This window comes from Triturus cristatus, chromosome 2_1 (genome assembly GCF_964204655.1).
Source record: "Triturus cristatus chromosome 2_1, aTriCri1.1, whole genome shotgun sequence".
Classification (NCBI taxonomy): domain Eukaryota; kingdom Metazoa; phylum Chordata; class Amphibia; order Caudata; family Salamandridae; genus Triturus; species Triturus cristatus.
The window spans coordinates 442,129,835-442,152,900 of record NC_140581.1 but is presented as its reverse complement, the minus strand read 5'-3'; the positions used below and the strand labels follow the sequence as shown (position 1 = coordinate 442,152,900).

Below are 23,066 nucleotides of genomic sequence, written 5' to 3'. Positions count from 1 at the left end.
GATGCCGCTAGTGGCACGCAAACTGCGACAACACTCACTGACACTCATCCTAGTTGCTCCCACATGGGCGCGCCAACCATGGTACACCACCTTTCTAGAACTTTCCGTGGTGCCGCATCAAAGGCTGCGGATCAAACCCGCACTTTTAACGCAGAACCATGGCGAAATTCAGCACCCAGATCCGCAACAGCTGAACCTGGCAATCTGGCTCCTGAAGTCCTAGAGTTTGGCTACCTAAACCTGCCACCTGACTGTATGGATATCATCAAGGAGGCCAGAAGACCCACTACCAGAGCTTGCTATGCGGCTAAATGGAAGAGGTTTGTCATTTACTGCAACAACAATGACCTTAACCCGCTGGACGCATCCATTCAAAACATCATCTGTTACCTCTTACACTTATACCGATGCAATCTGGCATACAACTCAATACGTATCCATTTAACCGCGATAGCAGCCTATCTTCAAAACAGGCAGCACCTCTCTTTATTCAGAGTGCCTGCCAGCAAAGCCTTCTTGGAGGGACTCAAACGAGTAATTCTACCAAGACACCCACCGGCACCAGTGTGGAACCTCAATGTGGTCCTCACCAGATTAATGGGTCCACCCTTTGAACCTCTCCATTCATGTGAGATTCAATTCCTCACCTGGAAAGTAGCTTTCTTAGTGGCAATCACTTCGTTAAGAAGAGTTAGTGAACTCCAGGCACTAACAATTCAAGAGCCATTCATACAGGTTCACGCAAACAGTCGTACTACGTACCAATCCCAAATTCATGCCCAAAGTGATATCGCAGTTCCACATGAATCAAACTATTGAACTGCCTGTTTTCTTTCCAAGTCCACAAAATGTCGCAGAGAGAATGCTCCATACACTAGATGTAAAGAGGGCCCTCATGTACTATATAGACAGAACTAAGGACTTTAGGAAAACAAAACAACTTTTCGTTGCCTTTTCTCCACAACACAAGGGCAACGCCATTTCCAAAGCAGGGATAGCCAGATGGATCGTTAAATGTATTCAAATTTGCTACCACAAAGCTAAACGCACATTAACGATTCCCCCACGAGCCCACTCAACACGAAAGTTAGGGGCGTCCATGGCTTTCCTAGGAAACATTCCTTTACAGGAAATCTGTAGAGCAGCCACATGGTCCACTATACATACATTTACCAAACACTACTGCGTAGATGTACACTCAAAACAGCAGGCAGCTGTAGGACAGGCTGTTCTCAAAACTCTTTTTCAGACTGCTGCAGCTGGCACGGGTAGCCGCCGCTAATAGGAGGTACTGCTATGTATTCTATGCACAGATATGAATTCAGCAGCCCACATGCCTCGAACTGAATATGCTACTTACCAGTATGCATCTGTTCTTGGCATGTAGGGCTGCTGACATTCATATCGCCCACCCTCCTCCCCGGCGCCTGTAGCAGCTGCAGCTCTCAGAATTACTGTATAGCATGGTCATCACTTACTGTATCTACTCCATCACTGCCACAATGGCGAAAAACAATCTGAGGATGGAGAGGATGCCCATGCGCACTGTGGTCCAGGGGAGGAGTCACCTATCTCGTGATACTTCGAAGACTCTGTGAGAAAGTGCCATCTTTCTTGCATGGTATGCCCCCACTTTTTGCTAAATTGCTGAATGTACTTCGATTGAGTGTACCCTGGGTTCCTGCCAATCAGGTGCCCAGGGCCTATGTTCCTTCCTTAAACCACACAAACTCCAAATTGGCAAACCCTAGCCACATGTCAGCCCCTAGTAAATGGTACCCTAGGTACCCAGGGCCTTGTGACCAGGGAAGGCCTCTAAGGGCTGCAGCACTCATTGTGCCACCCTCAGAGGCCCTGTACCCTTACACACACACACTGCCCTTGCAGGCTGAGTGTCTGGGTGCAGGACAAAACAAAGAGTCGACATGGCACACATCACTGTGTACCATGCCCATCACCTACACTGCCAAGGCATATGTCAGCCACCCCTCTAGCTGGGTGCATTACGCCTATGGTGTGGGCACAGGAGCAGGAGCCCTGTGCCCCTACAGTACCCGGGTCCATTCCTGGGCACTGTAAGTGCAGTGCTGTCATTTAAGAATACATGGTGCTGAGAGCTTGTCAAACACGAGCTCCACAGCACCATATTGGCAACACTGAAGCCTGGGAAGTTTGGTATCAAACTTCTCAGCACATTGAACCCACACTGATGCCAGTGTAGGATTTAATGTACTAAGCACCCCAGAGGGCATCTTAGAAGATGCCCCCTTACAGCTAACTTACAATCCACGTCTGCTCTGAGGCTGCCCAGGCTGCCACACAGCAGACACGTTGCTGGACCCCTGGGTGGGAGAGCCCCTGCTCTCCCGGGCCTGCAACAATGCACATCCTGGGTGAGGTGAGAAATCTCCTCCCCCAGGATGAGCAAAGGGAAGCTTCAAAGGCATGCCGCCAGTTGGAGTTTCCCCAGGCCACTGCAACCCCCCACTCTGGCGGGAAGCTTGGCCGGAAACCCCATACAAGGACAGGGGATGTGCCAGCCTGCCCACCCCACCCCTCAGGTGGGGGAGGCGAGGTGAAGCACATCTCCGGGCTCTCGCCATCTTGAAGATGGGAGGCCCTACCCTATCAGGATTAGGCTACTGCCCCCCTCCCACAGGAGAGAGGCAGGATAGGGGGTGTACCCACCCCAGGACAAGGACCCATTGGTCCCTGGCCTTCACCTACCTGTAACGCCCCTAAATCTAGTATTTAGGGGCCCCCTGAACCTTCCTTCCTCAGATTCCAGATAGAAAACGACAAGAAGAGCAAGAAGAACAAAGACCTGCCCTGCAGCTGCTAAAAAGAGAGGAAGACACCAACTGCTTTGGCCCCAGCCCTACCGGCCTGTCGACTCTCGAACCTGCACCAGCGCGGCATCCCACGTGGCCAGCAACCTCACCAACCCCGGAGGACCTGGCTACCTTTTAGCTCTAAGCCCCTGAGACTCCCACGAGTAGAGGCTCTACTCAAGAAACCTATTTGCTATCCCTGGCACCAGCCCGGGACCGCGGACCCAACACACTCTGCACCAGCCAAGCCTGGCCAGTGCCGGAGTGGACAAAGACCCAGAGGACGACCCCACGGCGACTGTGACCCAGAGTCCGGCACCCAAGGACCCCCCTCGACATCCCGGAAGAAGCCTGCAGCCTCAGAACCAAGTGCCACCCCAGCCGCGATCAACCAGAGGGTAAGATTCCCGACGTCAAAAGGCACCCCTGCACCCGGCGCCCTGCGACCCCCTGTGCCCAATCCCGGGGTACCCACCTAACCTACAACTACCCAACTTACCTCTCGAAGTGGTGGTGGCACCTGAAACATCCTCGTCCCCGAGCCTGCAGCCTCTTTCCAAACCGGAACATTCCCATTGATTTCCATTGAGCGCCCTAAGGCTCAAAAGCACCCTGCACCCAGCCGCCCGAGTGGCCCTGGCAGTGCCCTCTCTACACTAACCTACTTCCCCACTTGCCCTGAGTAAGTGACCAGGAGCCCAGCTCCCACAGCCGCGTGGCTTGCCAGACAGCAGCCACCAACCAAGGCCCCCCTATCCCTCATAGGATAACATTGGGCCCAACTCTCTCTGCACCCGGCCGTCCTGAAACCGCTGAGGGTGAACCAACTGTACCTACCTGACACTGGGGGACCCCTGAGTCCATGCCCGGAATTTCAATACTACCAGTCGAGTACTTACCCTTAAACCGCTAACTTCATTTTCCTCATAGGGTAACATTGACTGGCTTTTTCTTCAAAAATCTTCTAAGTGTGAACTTTTCAAAACTGCAAAAATTCACCAAAAATCAGCCAAGTGACAAAAACGAATTTACTCACCTGCTCCTAGGTGAGCTCCCAGTGCTGGATCTTGGTGCCCAGCCCTGACTCTGAAAAGTGTTCACAACTATACTTACCTCTAACTCATTTTTCTCCCATAGGAAACCATTGTCTGCTTTTCTGTGAAATTTCTTCTAAGTGTCTACTTTTGCAAATTTGAAATATTCTTTTAAAATCGTACCATTTCTGCAAACGAAATTACTTACCTGCTTTTGATAAGGACCCCAGTCCTGGGTCTAGGCACCCAGTCCTGGATTACTAAAGTAACGATAAAGTACTCTACCTGCAATTTGAATTTCTTGCCATAGAGATCCATTGAATGTTTTCTGTGAAATATTTTCTAAGTGTTAACTTTTGAAATAGCTAAATATTATTTAAAAATCATTACAGTTATTAAGTCGACTTTCATCACTTGATTCTGAATACTGACCCCAGGCTGGTTCTAGGAGCCAGACCTGGAATTCCAAAAGTAATCTGAAAAGTAATTTATTACAAATAACCTGAATTTACCATTGAGCTCAATGCATTGTTATGTTTAGGAAATAGGATTGTTTATTGCAACCAACTGTGACTGTTTACACAAATTTATTGCTTACAACAAAAGTATTTATATTCAACCTCTCATTCTGAGAAAGTATATTTTTACCCCCTTTGTGGTTCTAAAAATAAAACAAGCATATATTTTATATATACAAATCATTGGCCTAGAGTTCAGTTATTGAGTGTGTGAAACCATTTGCTGACTGAGTGTGTACAATAAATGCTTTACACTGTCCTCTGGTACTGCCTTACTGCTCGACCAAGCTACCACTTTTGAGAGTAAGGTCATACCTAACTTTGACCTCTATCAGCCTCTGGGGGACTGTGGACTCTGTACACCCTGTACCTATTAGGGAACAGTATATACAGAGCCACTTTCTCACAGACTCTTCCAGGACAACAACGTGCAAACATCTGGACCCAACACTAGGCGGCGATCTATGCACAGATATGAATGTCAGCAGCCCTACATGCCAAGAACAGATGCATACTGGTAAGTAGCATATTCAAATTCGGTCAGGCTACTGCCTCGAACTAACATCTACCACCCCCAAACATTCCACCCAAACAGCGCCCAATGTCACAGGAACATTTATCACTTCTAAAGCAAGAGGTAATCTCCCTCCTACAAAAGAGTGCAATAGAACAGGTTCCTGCCCACCAACAAAATATGGGCATTTACTCCCTATATTTTCTCATACCAAAAAGGGACGACACTTTAAGGCCCATCCTGGACCTCAGACCCCTAAACCACTACCTACACTCAGACCATTTCCACATGGTCACACTACAGCAGGTACTTCCCGTACTCTCCCAGAACGACTTCCTTGCCACCCTAGACCTCAAGGACGCCTATTTCGTCATTCCCGTTCACAAAGCTCACAGATTTGTAGTGTACGGTCAACACTATCAATTCAAAGAGCTCCCATTCGGAGTCACCACAGCACCACGGGTGTTTACCAAGTGCCTAGCAGTAGTAGCAGCACATCTGCGGAGACTACACATTCACGTCTTCCCATACCTAGACGACTGGCTCATAAAATCCAACTCATACAACCAGTGTGTACAACACACTCACGCCACTATCCAACTACTTCACGAACTGGGCTTCACAGTAAACCATACAAAGTCCCATCTGCAATCGTCCCACGTAAAACAATACCTCAATGCCACCATAGACACCTCAAAAGCGCTAGCCTATCCCAGTCCTGCCAGGATAGCAAGCATTCAGGCTCTACGCGCCAAATTTCAACCGGAACACTCCCTTCCAGCTCGAGTGTTCATGCAACTTATAGGAATGATGGCCTCTTGCATATTCATAGTACCTCACGCAAGACTGCAGATGCATCCTCTCCAAGAGTGCTCAGCGCGCCAATAAAACCAGGCCCAGGGTCAATTAACAGATTTGGTGTTGGTAGACGGTCGTGCCCATCGCTCTCTGCAGTGGTGGACCACCAAAAACCTTTCCAAAGGGCGACCATTCCTGGAACCGGTTCCTCAGATAGTACTGACAGCGGACGCATCGCTCTCCGGTTGGGGAGCTCACCTACTGCATCACACCATGCAGGGCAGGTGGACGCCTCAACAAAAGTTACTCCACATCAACCATCTGGAGTTACTAGTCATATTCTTAGCCCTAAAGGCCTTTCAAACACATGTGTCAGGCAAGGCTGTCTTAGTCCGCAAGGACAACATGACAGCCATGTACTATATACAAAAGCAAGGCGGCCCACACTCTCTGCAGCTCTCTGTTAGCACAGAGCATATGGAGATGGGCAATACCCCAAAAAATCTTTCTCCCAGCCCAACATGTCCCAGGAGTCCAAAACACTATGGCCGATCTGCTGAGCAGACAAACATAACAGATCCACGAGTGGGAACTCCATTCACAAGTTCTTCACCCGTACTTTCGAATGTGGGGGCATCCACAGATAGACCTCTTCGCCACCCACGAAAACGCCAAATGCCCAAGCTTCGCCGCCCGGTATCCACACCCATTGTCCAAGGGCAATGCAATATGGATGAACTGATCAGGCAGATTTGCGTACGCTTTTCCGCCTCTCCCACTCATTCCATTAGTGGTGCGCAAACTACAACAACACTCCCTCACTCTCATCCTAGTAGCTCCAACTTGGGCCAGACAACCGTGGTACACCACACTGCTGGAACTGTCTGTAGTACCGCACCAAAAGTTACACCTCTCTCCACACCTATTAACCCAGAACCATGGAGAGATCAGGCACCCAGACCCAGCTCAGCTCAACCTTGCCATCTGGCTCCTGAAATCCTAGAATTCAGTTATCTCAATCTTCCCCCTGACTGTATGAACGTCATTAAAGAAGCTAGACGACCTACCACTAGAGCTTGCTACGCAGCCAAGTGGAAACGTTTTGTGGTCTATTGTCACAACAATAACTTCAATCCCCTAGATGTGTCCATTCAACACATCATAGGCTATTTACTACACCTACAAAAATGCAACCTAGCCTATACGTCTATTAGACTGCACCTTGCGGCCATAGCAGCCGATCTACAAAACAGGCAACATCTATCACTCTTTAGAGTACCTGCCATAAAAGCCTTCATGGAAGGCCTCAAAAGAATAATTCCCCCTAGAACGCCAACCTCACCTGTGTGGAACCTAAACATTGTTCTCACCAGACTAATGGGGCCTCCCTTTGAACCTCTATACAAATGTGAACTTCAATTCCTCAAATGGTAAACGGCTTTTCTGGTAGCCATTACTTCCTCAGAAGGGTCAGTGAGATGCAAGCACTCACCATTCAAGAACATTTTCTGCAAATGCATCATAACAAAGTTGTTCTCTGCACTAATCCAAAATTCCTCCCTAAAGTCATTTCTCCCTTTCATCTAAACAAATCTGTGGAACTGCCCGTATTCTTCTCGCAGCTACAGACCATTGCAGAAAGAGCTCTCCACACACTAGATGTCAAACGAGCCGTACTTGACTACATCAAGAGAACACAACCCTTTCGTAAGACCAAACAACTATTCGTATCTTTCTCACCACCACACAAAGGCAACCCCATCTCCAAATCTGGGATAGCTTGGTGGATTGTCAAATGCATACAGATTTGCTACCACAAAGCTCAACGTATTCTCACTTTTCCCCCTAGAGCCCACTCTACATGGAAGATAGGGGCTTCTATGACATTTTTAGGAAACATTCCCTTAGATGACATCTGCAGAGCAGCTACATGGTCTACACCGCACAATTTCATTAAACACTATTGTGTAGATGTGCAAACTAAGCAGCAAGCTAGTGTGGGTCAGGCTGTGCTCAAAACCTTGTTTCAAACCACTGCAACAGATACTGGTGGTCGCCGCTAGGAGCGAGTACTGCTATATAATCTATGCACAGTGTGTAATCTGCAGCTCATATGCCTCGAATAGCAAATGCTACTTACCAGTATGCATCTGTTCTTGGCATGTACAGCTACACACGCCCACCCGGCTACCTTTATCTGTTCCAGTTAATCTTATTTAGATACAACACACATAGGCATCTTCACTGCTTATTACTACGCTCCATCATTTCCCTGCTGGCGAAAAACAATATGCGCAATAAGATCCAAAGGGGGAGTCACATACCTCATGACTTCCAAAGACTTTCCAAGAGGAAAAACAACTGCAAACATCTGGGCCCAACACCAGATGGCGATCTATGCACAGTGTGTAGATCTACAGCTCTAAATGCCAAAAACAGATGCATACTGGTAAGTAGCATTTGCCTTTTGGCCAAATGTTTAAAAAAAAAATACAATAGAACAGTGCCACTTAGCTGCCCATAAAGCCAAACCTTCTGTGCTATTGACACTGTTCCAGCCCTTACGTAATATCGAATGCAGTATTGTGGCATCTCTTGCTATTTGAGCATAATTGTAATGGGCGTTTACAGTTAGAACGGCTGAATTTTAAACTGGAAAGCCATGTTAAAATCTTGGCGGGAGGCTCCATATTTTGTGCCTTTGGGCAAATTACTTAATCTCCCTGTGCTGAAAAATTGATGTATCCGATTGTAATATAAATGGTGCTCATTTAAAGTGTGATGATTCCTTTGGCTTCAGATCGCGTTATGAAAAACTCCCAGCAAAAGCAAAGTCTACATGCTTTTTATTTTAGGGAGAAAAACAATTAAATACATTAAAACAAACCATTCTGGGATTACATTTGGTGTAGTGGAGATGCAGGTTTCAGTTAACTATTGTGTCAGTAAGCTTTATTTTGTCTCTGTTTATCTCACTTGAATGTCAGTCGTTCACACTTATACATGATTACTGGGAGCTACAGGATGGAGACAGCCCTGCTGTGATGACGCACAACAGTTAAAGGCTATGTCTAGGCTTGTTTTAAATATGTATATATATATATATTACCTACTGGCGGTCGCCAGTAGGTAGTTATAGTTAGGACCCTGTTTCCATAGGAAAACCGCAACATTCTATTTGGAATAACTTTGGCGCCGGTCGACGAATCCTCGCGAAATTTTCAAAATAGGTGGGGCGCTACGCTCCGCTCCTACCCTGAAAGTCTCGGGGGGATTCGTCAAGCGGGGGCTGAGATAAAAGGGGGGTCCCAAAACGCGTTTTTCCCATGCATTTTTCCATAGGACCTTTAGACACAGCTACAGCCCGAACGGCTGAACAGAGTTACTTGAAATTTGGCAGAGAGGTAGTCCTCAAGGTCAAGGAAGTGCCTTTTGTAGGTCTGGTGTAAATCTGTTCAGTAGTTCCTGAGAAAATAGCCTTTAAATCAATATATATATCTGAGCCAGCTTACGGTAAGCTTACCGTACGCGTACGGTGACGTGCGCGAGCGCGAATCTGATTGGTTGTTAGATCTTAGTAAACATTCGAATCGGTCGAAACCAGGAAGTGGCGGCCGCCATTTTCTCTCTCGCACTCTGAGAAGGGGTTTAAAAACAAAGGGCAACAACATGTAAAGGGGCTGTTTAGACAGCTCCTAAGCACCTAGCCATGGTGAGGGAGTCCCCAAAGATCCCCTAAGGCCAAAAACGGAATTTTTATTTTTTCGATAATTTCTGCGATTACGCTTACCATACGCGTACGGTATAAATTAATTTAAAAAAAAAATATCCATACTCTCTCCACCCCATGTGCAAATGGTGCCCGAAAAGCACCATTTGTGCATGGCTTATAATCGATGCGAAAAATTAAAATATTACCTTTCACAACGAAGCGCATCATATGTCCTCCATGTGCGCACGGTGCGCGAAGCGCATCGTGCGTACATGGCCCATCTAGCGTAACGTGGGCACGCGGTGCGCATAGCGCACCGCGTGCCCACCGTGCGTGCACGGCACTAACTGCGTAAAGTGGGCGCGCGGTGCGCGAAGCACACCGCGTGCTCACTGTGCGCGCACGGAACGAACTGCGTTAAGTGGGCGCGCACGCCACGAATGGCGTAAAGTAACTTAGCATTTAAAAAACCGTACAAATTCACTGAAAAAACCATAGGTTTCACACACGTTATAGTTAGGAATTAGCATTTAAAAAACCTTGCAAATTCAGTGAAAAAACCATAGGTTTCACACATGTTATAGTTAGCTGGACATTTTACTGATAAAAAACCAATGAAATTCCCCCGTTATAGTTAGTGCAGGCAACTATAACTCACGCGACCGCAATCCTCTGCTGATGCTAATACTGTATTTAGACACTTATTTACCTATGTCTTCTTCCATAAATTTTTAGCTATACATATATTACAAATATTTTTTTTTCATAAAGACACATATGTCATCAGCAGAGGATTGCGGTCGCGTGAGTTATAGTTGCCTGCACTAACTATAACGGGGGAATTTCATTGGTTTTTTATCAGTAAAATGTCCAGCTAACTAGAACATGTGTGAAACCTATGGTTTTTTCACTGATATATATATATATATATATATATGTGTGTATATATATATATATATATATATATATATATCTAATTACGATACTTTCATCTTTTCCTTTTCCGGTATGCTACTCTTTTTTCCCTCTTAGTCTCTACTCTTCTACCTTCTCTCTTTCTGTATCTCACGTTTACCCACACACTTCTCCTCTATTTCAATTAATATCTCCTACATTCACTCTCAATATAACACCTACTATTTCTCCTCTTTCACTTTCATTAATTCTTGCTTACTTTATCTTACTATCAACAACAAACTACACACTCAATTTCTTACTCTATCTCTTGTTTAAGAAGGGGATGAAAAAATTGCCAGCAGCCACAACATAGCTTAAACATTGGCTAAGCCAATAACTCTTGCTAAATACTTATAAGGTACCAAAGGCGAAACCTATTGGCTATTACCTATTGGTGCGGATCTCCTTATTTTGGGGGAGTATTATGTACTGACTGTGTATGCAGCACATATCTAACACTCCTCCTTGATAATCCTAAGGCTGCTCGACCACACTACCACAAAAAGCACCTTGGGATTGTTAAAGCAAGCCCTTGTCCCCTCATAAGTGATACCTGGACTCTACACAGTATAATTATTTTTGGTATAATATATAAAGAGCCATCTTCTTATATAGGCTGATCAAGTGTTCACTGCCAACACCACCGCCATGTGGTACTGCAAGAAACATGGCATGGTGGAGTCGTGGACCCTTTGTCAAGAGTTTCTGCATCTTTGGACATGGCTGGAACAGCAGGGCAAATCTCGGCGGTTCAACACCTGGCGGGCTCTCTGAACGGCAGGACAGACCAACTCAGCAGAAGATGCCTAGTGGATCACGAGTGGCATTTCAATCTCAGAGGTGGCACAAGATCTCTTTCAGCAGTGGGGAGAGCCTTGATTAAATCTGTAGGCCTCCACCGAGAACGCACAATGTCAGCAGTTTTGCGTGCCTGTGTTTCCAAGGCGGATCTTGCTCAGAGACACTTTTAGGCTTGCGTGGATTTCAGGCCTCCTGTACGCTGTTCCTCCCATACCACTCTTCCTCAGAGTTCTCATAAAGATCAGAAGCTACCGGGCCCAAGTCATTATTGTGGCTCCGAACTGGGCACCGAGAGTCTGGTATCCCTAGCTTCTGAGCATGGCCATAGATCCTTCAATCAGGCTGCCCGTTCGGTAAGATCTTCTGTCGCAGCAGCAGGGGAGGTTTCTCCACCCGAACCTGTCCACTTTCTGCCTACTTGCGTGGAGAATAAACGGCAACAATTGACAGCTTTCATCTTTCCTCCTGAAGTCTGTTATGTCTTGGCAGCCAGGTGTCCCTCCACCAAGACGGTGTACACCTGCCATTGGAAACAAATAGTGGCACAGTGTGTAGAAAAGTCAGTTGATCCCCCTTTCTGCCCCTCTTTCTGAATTTCTGCTTCTTATTCTTTCTCTTACCCAGTAGGGCTCTGCTCTGGGTGCTCTTAAAAGCTATCTGCCATTTCTGCCTTATTGCAGTTGCCTCATGAACCCATACCCTTTTGTACATAGCTTCCTCAAACATCTTACTCATATTTTCCCTCCTTCTCCAATCATTATCTCCAGTGGGACCTTAATTTGGTTTTGACTTTTTTGATGTGTGCTCCCTTTTACACAATTGTTCCCTCAGGCTTCTCACCTTGAAAACAGCCTTCATTGTGGAAATTGCAGAGTGATTGAGCTGCAGACCTTTTCATCTAAGCCGCTTTACCTCTCAGTCTATCCTGACAAAGTGGTGCTTTGCAGAATGGCTTTCTTTCTACCAAAAGTGGTCACCCCCTTTTCATGAAGGCCAATCTGTCACCCTGCCTACCTTTTGTGCTCCTCCACATGCCTCTAAAGAAGAGGAGCAACTCCACCATCTGGACCGAAAAAGAGCATTGTCATTCGGCCTTGACTGCACACGAGAGTTCTGGGTGGACGACCAACTTTTCATGGGGTATGTTTGTGCAAAAAAAGGTTGGGCGGTTCAGAAGCGGAACATCTTCAAACAGGTTCATGCACTGCATCAAAATCTGCTACGCACTGGCAAAGAAGCAACCACCTGAAGGTTTGCGGGCTCATTCCACCTGAGCCAAAGCTGCAGCCACTGAGTTAGCACACGGAGTTTCGATTCTGGTAATCTGCCAGGCGGCAACGTGGGCCTCCATAGGACTATTACCTGGGCGGTCAGGTCCACAGGTATGGGCACTAAGCCTGTTCAGTCCTCCAGGTCTTTCTCGTTTGAAATTACTTCAGACACTTCTCATGGGATTGTATTGCTTGGGGATCTATTCAAAAGGTAAGGAATATGTGGCTAGAATTCTCTATCACTTGAACAAGTTACTTACCTTCAGTAACTCCTTATCTGGTAGAGACTATATCTAGATGCAGGTTCCCTACCGACCCACCTATCCTCCCCGCTCTGCGAACGAATTGTTAGGTACAGGGATTAACCCTTTCTGGACCCCAGTTTTCACACACCAGTAGTCTGTCTTCTTCATGGCTCCATGCTTTTGGCGTGGAAGGCCGTAAAAAGAAACTGACATCAGCACATCTGGGTGGCGCCTATATAGGTACTGCAACATCACTACCGGCACGGACAACGGACACAGAATTGATCGACACCACCTACCAGCGCAGCAGCGCGCAGGGCTACTGCTCATGAAAAATCTACCAGATCTAGTCTAACACCTGGGGAAATTCAAAAGGTAAGAAATCTGCGTCTAGATTTAGTCTCTGCCAGAAAAGTTAAGTAACTTGTGCATTCGGGAGATGTAGCTTATATAGATAGTTTGCGGAGTATGGTGTACCCTTTCTATTTTTCAACAAATTATTTCATATGTTTTGAAAATGATAGTCCAGTCAAATGGGTGATTCAGTGACTTTTCAGCAAGGTTGGGTGAAAAACATGGCTTTTGCTTTGTACTTAACAGAAGTTAAAATAAAATATGCACTTTTGGATAAAACCGCAGCTAAATATCTGTTAATTTTGAGATGCAATTGTTCATAATTTATTTTGCTTTGTTTGCAAAATATGATTCCTTGCTTGTATTGTCTTCATTAAACCTGACTTTATTCTGTGTTACTTGCAGTTGAAAATAGAGTTCGTCCATTAGTCCTGGTTGTGAAGCAATGGGCAACTCACTTTGGGATAAATGATGCCAGCCGTGGTACCTTAAGTAGCTACACACTTGTGTTGATGGTTGTACACTATTTACAAAGTAAGTATTCTGTGAAATTTGAAACTCATCTCCACTGATATTCTATGAGCAATACTTTCTCTTGCTGCGTGTAGCTCTTTCGCTTTTCTTTCTGCCTCTCCTTTGTTTGCTTCCTTTTGACGACACAAAATTTGAAATAGGAGTACTTCTGCAGTGTGTTTAGAATCAGCCATCCAATTGTAAATCCTATTTTTTTTATTAGGAATCTGTTTGTATTTTAAGTGAAAGTATAGCAAGCCTGGGCCTCATTAATACAGTTGCCCCTTGTTATGTATCTGGAGAACAACATAGTCGGTTACTACAGTGGCTACATGGTAATGTATCCTGAATAGGTTCTCCGGTTTCAGGCCTGTGAATATTTTTAGGTGCTTGCAGGAGCATTTATCAGAGAAATCAATTGTTTTGCCTACTTCTAATCCTTAGGATTTGACTTATTTTAGGACCTTGGTTCACAACCATTGTGTTCAGACCTGCTTTTCATGGTGGAACCACAGAAACTGTGCTATAACTAGTTTGATTTGTTTGCTTCTATGATTGTGTCAAAATATGCTGGGTTTCCTTGCTGTTTTCACATTAAATAGGCTGCAATTAAGGCAATTTCCTGTACAGGAATGCACTGTCATTCTGGTCTCCAAATGAAAATAGTTGACATACTGTCCTTTTCAAATAATTTCTTCCCAGCTGCTGCTATCTGTTGAATTGGGAGTGCACAGTAATGGTTGGCTGCTGGTCCTGGCCAATGGTGATACTTTTTTTTCATTTATTGCAAACTCTAGTATCCTTGTTGGTCATCCTATAGTTTTTACAAACCCTGTGCCAGATTTGGAAACCCTGTAGCAGCTCAGGCAATGGTCAGGGAGCCCCTTGAGTAAGGTTCTTCTTTCATGCTATCTTTGGTGAAATTTCATTCATCTGTTTTTTTCTGTTGTGTAGTTCAGAGCTTCCTATGGGAGTTTAATAGATAAATATAAATGTTCGAGACATCTGAGCTATAGATCGCATGCTTTGCATACTCTTGCCATTTAGTGTTGGGTCCAGATGTGTGCAAGTTGTTTTTCTATGAAGAAGTCTTTCCAGTCACAAGGTAAGGTGACTCCTCCTTTCGGTGATAGTGCACATGGGCATCAACTCCATTGTTAGATTGTTTTTTTTCTGCCATCAGGTTCGGACGTAAATTGCTGCACTCTGGTTCGAAACGGTTCTTCGGGTTCCCCTTGGTGCGCAATCCACTATACCCGCATCTGTATTGTTTCGGATGCGTATCCCACTTCTCCGCGTATAGGATCGGTCAAAGAAAACTTCAATTTAGATCGGAAAACTTGTGGATCCACTCGTCAGTCCACCTCGCAGTTGATGGAACGGACTCAATTCAAATTCTGCCATTCAAAATATCTGCGCACCTACCCACACAAAGTGTGCAACTTGTGCTTATCTCCCGAACACAACAAACAAGACTGCGACATGTCCAGATCCTTCCGATGCAGGAAAACTCTCCATGATCCTCGGCTCGACGTCGTGAAATGCAAAGCCAGAACATCAAATACACTCCGGGCATCTTCGGTGAAGAATCTGAGCAAGAAGAATTCGATGGACAAGGGGCCAAGAGGAACGGGAAGAGCAGTCCTTATCGATTCCTGAATCGGACTCTGAGACGGAAGAGGACATACTGCAGGGTCAAGGTCCTGTGAGTTCCGAACACCTCTTGCCCCGAAATCCAACTCAAATAAAGCAAAAGGCTTCGATTCCACCTCTGCCTCCGAGCCAAGGTTGGCATCGAGATGATGTTTCTGATGCCCCACCTCTCGACTCGGCACCGAAACCCATTGTCAAGACTTCCGGCTCGGGATCGAGTCGGCCAAAGTCCAGCATGGGCTGAAATCTTCGAGCTCAAGGCCAAAGACTGCTTCGGAGCACAAACCCTTGACGCCGAAATCGAAAACCGCTTCGGAGCCCAAACCTTCCACACCGAAAGGTCCTTCCAACCCAGGATTAAAGTATCTGCGCTTCTGGTTGTCAGTATAATATAACTAATATTGGTAGGGCGGCCCAAAAAATCAGCCCAAACACCTTTTTAGGGACTGCATCACTTGGACCGAGGAGAAACTAACATCTGTGGACATAAGTGACATCATAATAGAAACAGGCCGTATTCCAAACACAGCTGAGCATGAATTGTACCAGGAAGTGAGAAAGAAGTGCTAGCAACAGAGACCTGGGGAGAAGCAAGGCAGCACTGAACTAAACCTCACATAATAATACCAGGGCTTGAACATGTCTGCTCCAGTGTGACTCTTTCCCCTGTGCCCCCTCTGATGCATAACCATTATCAATACAACTTACATTTTAGATGTATTTACGAGCCTTAGTATGCCGAGAGCAGCAAGCTACACAGGCTCAGTAAAACAAGTTATATTTTTAAGTAGCCAGTGCTATTTAAACGGCAGAGCTCAGCCCGCCATTGCACCAGCCTGACGAGAGCAGCCAGTGAGCAGAGCTCTGGCTCTGTCAGGCTATACATTTAAATATTTTCAAAACTTAATACAGACCTGAAAGCAGTGAGCCACAGCCATGATGAGTCTCCGGCAGTCTGTGTTGAAGACTGTGCAAACTCTCGTCTCCGGTCCAGTCGCTGCATACAGCCTAATAAAGCACCAATTATCGAGCGGCACAGGCAGCAACGTGAGCAATGGCATGCAAATTAAAGAAGTATAACTGCCACCCTTTTGGGCCGTTGCCCGCCTCGCGAGTGACTACTTCCTGTCTCCACTCTTGGCAAATTGACACAATGTATATTGTTGCAGTCACATGACGCCATATCAGGTGAATGCAGCCGCCAATGTAAATGCTACAACTAGAACACAGCTGAGAAACCAGGCGGTCTGGCCGGTGTGATCGAAACCACACTTCAGGCTATGACCTAACCTACCTAGCATATGCCAGCGGGTGACTTTGGCTGCTGAGTGCTACTTCAACAGCGCGGCTTGACTCTGCAAGGAGGCGCTATGATGTGTGACTTAGCATTTTAGTGGGGTGATGCGGACCACTGCACTAAGATGCGTTAGTCCAACTCCTGATGCATGGTACTTGGCAGGACTGCAATTCACCCCTCTCATCGCAAATATCTCCGATTCGTGATAGCAGGTCAACATTACCAATTCAAAGTACTACCATTTGGAGTCACCACTGCTTCCAGAGTATTTACCAAATGCCTGGCAGTAGTCTCATCTCATCTGAGAAGACCGCATAACCACGTCTTCCCCTATCTATACGACTGGCTCATCAAAGCCAGCATTTACCAGAAGTGCCTCCAACGCACTCAAGCCACAATTAACTTACTACACCAACTAGGGTTTGCAGTGAATGCCCTGAAGTCCCATCTGCAGCCTTCAAACATACAGACTTATTTTGGAGCCACCATGGACGCTCAAAAGCTCTAGCCTCTCCCATTGCAGCCAGAATTCACAGTATTTAGTCTCTGCTCACTCAGTTTCAGCCCAACCACTCATTACCAGCCAGCATCTTCATGCAACTGCTGGGAATTATAGCGTCTTGCATCCTAATCGTGCCCCATGCAAGACTTCACAATCGTCCCCTTCAAGAATGCTTAGCAAGTCAATGGACCGATCTAGTTTTGGTAGACAGCTGCACCCATCACTCTCTGCAGTGGTGGAACCCACAAAATGTATGCAAAGGGAGGCCCATCATCGACCCTGTTACACAGACCGTGCTAACAGCAGACTCATCGCTCACTGGTTGGGGGGCTTACTTACAGGATCACACAATTCAAGGATTGTGGAGTCTAAATTATTAAAATCTCCATATAATTCACCTAGCGCTACTGGTAGTGTTTCTAGCACTCAAAGACTTTTAAACTCACCTTGTAGGCAAAGCTGACCTAGTCCGCACGGACAACATGACCGCTATGTGCTAAATACAAAAACGACGGGGGTACACACACTCCAACTGTCCCGTCTAGCACAAGCCATTTGGAAATGGGCTATACACCACCAGATTTATCTCCTTTCAGAGCACCTTCCAGGAGTAAACAAACGGATTACAGACCACCTCAGCAGACAGAAGCAGCAAATCCACGAGTGGGAATTTCATCCTCCGGTTCTCCTCCCCCACGTTTAGGAGTGGGGATATCCTCAGATAGACCTGTTTGCCATAGCAGAAAACGCTAAATGCCCAAGCTTCGCCTCCAGGTTCCCACACCCGCTCTCCAAAGGCAATGCCCTATGGATGAACTGGTCAGGGATATTTGCCTACGCTTTTCCGCCTCTCCCACTCATTCCACTGGTATTTCGGAAGGTCAGGCAAACATCCCTCACACTAATTCTCATAGCTCCAACATGAGCACATCAACCTTGCTTCACCACCCTGTTAAGAGCTGTCACTAGTTCCACAACAAAAGCTGCATCTCATCCCCAGTCTCCTCACTCAGAGCTTTGGAGAAATGGGCATCCAAATCCCAGATAACTCAACCTGGCGATCTGGCTCCTGAAGTCATACAGTTTGGTTATTTACACTTACCACCAAACTGTATGAATATCCTTAAAGAGGCTAGAAAGCCTACTACTAGGGCATGTATGCAGCAAAATGGAAGCGATTTATCTATTGTAACAATATCAATCCCCTTGATGCTTCTGTACAAAACATCTGTTGCCTGTTACATTTACAGCAATCTGGACTAGCCTACACATCCGTTCGCTTACATCTAGCAGCAGTAGCTGTATAGTTACAAAACAGACAACGCTTATCTCTGTTCCGAGTACCAGTGATTAAAGCCTTTATGGAAGGATTAAAAAGAGTGATACCACCAAGAGTTCCACCTGCGCCAGTGTGGAACCTAAACATAGTACTTACAAGGCTAATGGGTCCACTATTTGAACAAATGCATAGGTGACAATTACAATTCCTCTTATGGAGGGTTGCTTTCCTCATTGCATTACCTTCACTAAGGAGAGTTGGTGAACTCCAGGCATTAACTATACAAGAGCTCTTATTTCAGCTTCATAGAGACAAAGTGGCTCTTCACAGTAATCCTAAATTTCTCCCTAAAGTAGTTTCTGCTTTTCATATCAATAAATCGGTTAAGTTACCCGTGTTCTTTCCTCAACCTAATTCTGTAGCAGAACGAGCTCTACACACCCTTGATTTTAGAAAAGCTATACTATTTTACATTGAAAGAACAAAATACTTTTTCAAAACAAAGCAACTCTTTGTTGCTTTTTCTCCAGCACACAAAGGCAATTCCATATCTAAATCGGGCATTGCAAGATGGATCGTAAAATGTATCCAGACATGTTAACGGAAAGCAAAAAGAAATTTGCTAATACCCCCTAGAGCGCATTCTACTTGCAAAATAGAGGTTACTATGGCCTTGTTATGGAATATTCCCCTAGCTGACATCTGTAAAGAAGCAACATGGTCTACACCGCACACGTTCACCAAACACTATTGTGTAATGTGTTAGCGAGGCAACAAGCTAATGTAGGCCATGCAGTACTTAAAACACTGTTTTAGACAATTACAACATCTACAGGTAAGCCACCACTTTGAGGGTATACTGCTATATAGTCTGTGCAGTGGGGGCCGTTTTGCCCCCAACCTAGTGATACATTTCATGGATTACCTTGAGATGACAGTAATCCTATCCCCCACAAATCCCTTTTTATCTGGCATCACATTATGGTGCCGGTACATAGATGATATTTTTCTAATCTGGCACAATAATGAGGTCACACTCCACCAATTTCTACACTGGTTAAATATCGACTACCTAGGACTCAAATTCACCTTGTCCCTTGACCACTCCTCAATTGCTTTCTGGACCTTACCATTTACCACTCTAACGGTGAGCTACTCACAAGGCTTTACAGGAAAACCATGGAGCGAAACCTGCTTCTTCGCTACGAAAGTAATCACCTGAGAGCACTACGTGACTCTGTACCATACTCTCAATTTCTATGCATCCGGCGTAACTGTTTTGCAAAAGATTACTTTCAGGAGGCCTCTACCTTATCAACCAAGCTTAAGGCACGTGGCTATTCTAAACAACTTTTACGCAATGCCCGGAAGCGGGCATGGTACTGTCCAAGGGAAATCTTGCTGTCACTCAAGGTTAAGTCCAATGCAAATCGAATAGTCTGTATTAACATTCTCGCCAGTAGCAAATCCCATTCGGAAGTCCATTCTTAGACACTGGGCAACACTCAAGATTGGTAATTTGAATATTGAGCGGCCCCTCTTTGCATTTCGCAAAAGCCGTAATTTGAAGGACCACCTTGTAAGAGCAGCGCTACCTAATCCCAGGCCATCTCTAACTTGATGCACACAGGGGCCTTGAACCACTGATTGGACATTCAAATTGTGGCAGCTGCAATGTGTGCGACTTCACATTAGAAGGCAAGGTTTTCGCTTTTAACAATGTTGTAATTAAATCACAGTAATTTTCGAACTGTAACACCTGCAATGTAATTTATCTGATTCAATGCCCTTGCCCGAAAGTCTATATTGGACAAACTACGCAGAAAGTGAAGACTCTCATTGGGCAACACCGTAGCAGGGTCTGCTGCCAAACCCCGAATGCGTCTCTGGTTGAACATTTCACTCTTGCGGGCCACAACGAGGATGACATTCAATGGACAGTTCTCAGTGTTGTGAAACCACCACCCAGAGGTGCGGACATTGCGCAACTTTTAAACAAAGAGGAACTGAAATTGATTATCTGCATGGATAGCATCAAGAATGGATTGAACAGGAACTAAGATAGGACCACCTTACTCTAAGTTCCCCATGATGCACAACTAGCATTTCAAGAACTGTTCCTCCCACAAAAATGGCATGACTTAGAATAGATATACAACTACCATAACTATATCTACCATTGATGGGGGTGACCAAAAGTAAGGGGTTTTTAAGACCCCCAAGGGAAAGATGATGAACAAAACAAAGATAAAAACAAAGAGCCTTCAAAAGGCCCCCAAACACCTGCTCAGGAGGGTGGGCCCAAAAACTCTACACAGTCTTAAGGGTGAGTACCAGGGTAAGAACTGGGATCCCAAAAAGGCTTGGTGTCATGATTGTAAAAGTCTTGGACACTGAACTGCCTCTATTGCACCTGTGGTAAATGCAGGGGTAAGTCTCCAGATGGGATCACAGGTGAACCCTGACCATGTCAGAGCTCACTGAGGCAACTCTAGTCTCAGAGGGTGGGGTGGATGTGGTTGCCCCATCCCCTGTTGTCTGGTCAAGTAACCTGGAGTGATACAGACAAAAGCCACAGATCAATTGGGGTTAGAGTTGAAGCCCTGAGAGACACTGGTTCTAGTGTCACCATGGTGGCTGAGCAACCGTTGTCCTCAGAACAATACTTGACTGGTGAGACATATAGAGCCCTCAACGCTGATATTCTGGCTAAGGTACATCCCATGGCAATGGTATCCTTCGAATGGATTACTGGCCAAAAGAGGGTGGTGGTATCCTCCGCAATTGCTGTACAGTGTCTGCTAGGCAATGATCTGGAGTCCTCTACATGGGCTGAGATTTAAAGAAAGACCCAGGCAGCATTGCAGGGTATACCTGAAGAGTTGGAGCCTGGGATAATGGCCTAACCTTCCAAGAGAAAAGGCAAAAAGATAGGGAAACCAGCTTCTATACAGATACCTGATCAGGTTCCCTCTCCTCGGGGAGAAGACCTGTCCGCCCCAGAGGGAACTGAGTCCCAGGAGTTTGGGCAGAGCTCTTGGGCCCAGGGGGACCCTCTAGGAAAGATCTGTGCCCGGGGTTGAAGACCTGTCCCTCTTTTGAAAGCCTGACACAGGAAGCTGCTTATCAGGAAAAAGAAGATGTCAGTGGCTCCCACAGGACGTATTTGGGAAAGGGACTCATTTACACTGAGACCAGATACTTCAAACATGGTGCCACTAGGAGGGTGGTAGTGCCCCAGCAGAGTTTCTACTCACATTGGCCCATGACATCCCTCTAGATGGGCATCTTGGCCAGACCAAGACTTGGAGTAGGCTAGTCAGCCACTTCTACTGGTCAAACATGTCCCAGAAGGTGAAGGAGTTTTGCAGCTCCTCTATCACCTGTCAAGCCAATGGCAAGACAGGTAGCTACCCAAAGGCCCCCTTAATTCTACTAAGAGAGGTGTGGGTTCCCTTTGAAAGGGTAGGTAGGGGTGGGCATAGTTGGTCCACTTGAACCTTCCACAGCATCTGGAAACAAATTCATACTGGTAGTAGTGGATCATGCTACCAGGTATTCTGAGGCAATTCCCACTAGGACTACTACAGCCCCTGCAGTAGCCAAGGCCCTCATTGGTATGTTTACCAGGGTAGGGTTTCCTAAGGAGGTGGTTTCAGACAGAGGTGCAAACTTTGTCTAGTTGCCTGAAACACGTGGAATGAGTGTGGAGTGACCTATAAGTTCACTACACCTTATCACCCACAAACCAATGGCCTTGTTGAGAGATTCAGTAAGACATTGAAAGGCATGATCATGGGACTCCCTGAAAAACTCAAAGGGAGATGGGATATTCTTTTGCCATGCCTGCTTTTCACCTTCAGAGAGGTTCCTCAGAAGGGAATAGGATTTTCCCCCTTTGAACTTCTGTTCGTCCATCCTGTTAGGGGACCACTTTGTCTTGTGAATGAAGGCTGTGAGAAACCTCTCCATGTACCTAAACAAGATATTGCGGACTGTGTACCATGCCTACGTTCCAGGGTGGCAGAGTACATTGAAAAAGCCTCCAATAACCTTGAGGCCAGCCAAGAGCTCCAGAAGCTCTGGTACGACCCAAAGGCTGCACTGGTGGAGTTCCAGCCAGGGCAGAATGTATGGGGTTTGGAGCCTGTGACACCAAGGGCCCCTTCAGACAAATAGAGAGGTCATTACTCTATCCTTGAAAAGAAAAGTGATGTCACATACTTGGTAGACCTGGGCACTAGCAGAAACCCCAAGAGCATGATCCATGTGAACTGCGTAAAACTTTTCAATGCCAGGTCTGATGTAATCATAGTGAACCTCTCGACATCCTCTTATAGTCCAAAGGATGGGTCAGTTGATGGAGTTGTCCACTCAGACGCCCTCTCTGCCCATCAGCTGGTTGACTGCAGGCAAGTCCTACAGCAGTATACTGAGCTCTTCTCCTTAGCCCCTGAACAGACACTGGTGTACCCATGATGTGGACACTAGAGACAGCTTGCCTGTGAAAACAAAGATCTATTGGCAGTGTGACCAAGTTAAGGAGAGCATCAAAGCTGAAGTAAGCAAGATGCTGGGGTTGGGGGTTATTGAACCCTCAGTGTCCCTGGACCAGCCCAGTGGTCTTCGTCCCAAGCCTCACCCACAGGGTGGAAAGAGATGTGGTTCTGTGTGAACTACGGAGGTCTTAATACAATCACCAACACAGATGCTCACCCTATACCCAGAGCTGATAGACAAATTGGATGCAGCCAAGTTTCTCAGTACTGTTGACTTAACTGCAGGAT

At 46.1% G+C, this 23,066-nt stretch overlaps 1 protein-coding gene across 1 annotated transcript in view; it reads left to right on the top strand.

Moving 5' to 3' along the window:
- The window catches only part of TENT2 (terminal nucleotidyltransferase 2), a 693,839-nt gene that overhangs the window by 355,127 nt on the left and 315,646 nt on the right, over positions 1-23,066 (top strand). Inside the window, exon 9 of the mRNA XM_085632248.1 lies at positions 13,441-13,569. Coding sequence (XP_085488374.1) covers positions 13,441-13,569 — 129 coding nt within the window. The remainder of the gene's footprint in view (positions 1-13,440; positions 13,570-23,066) is intronic.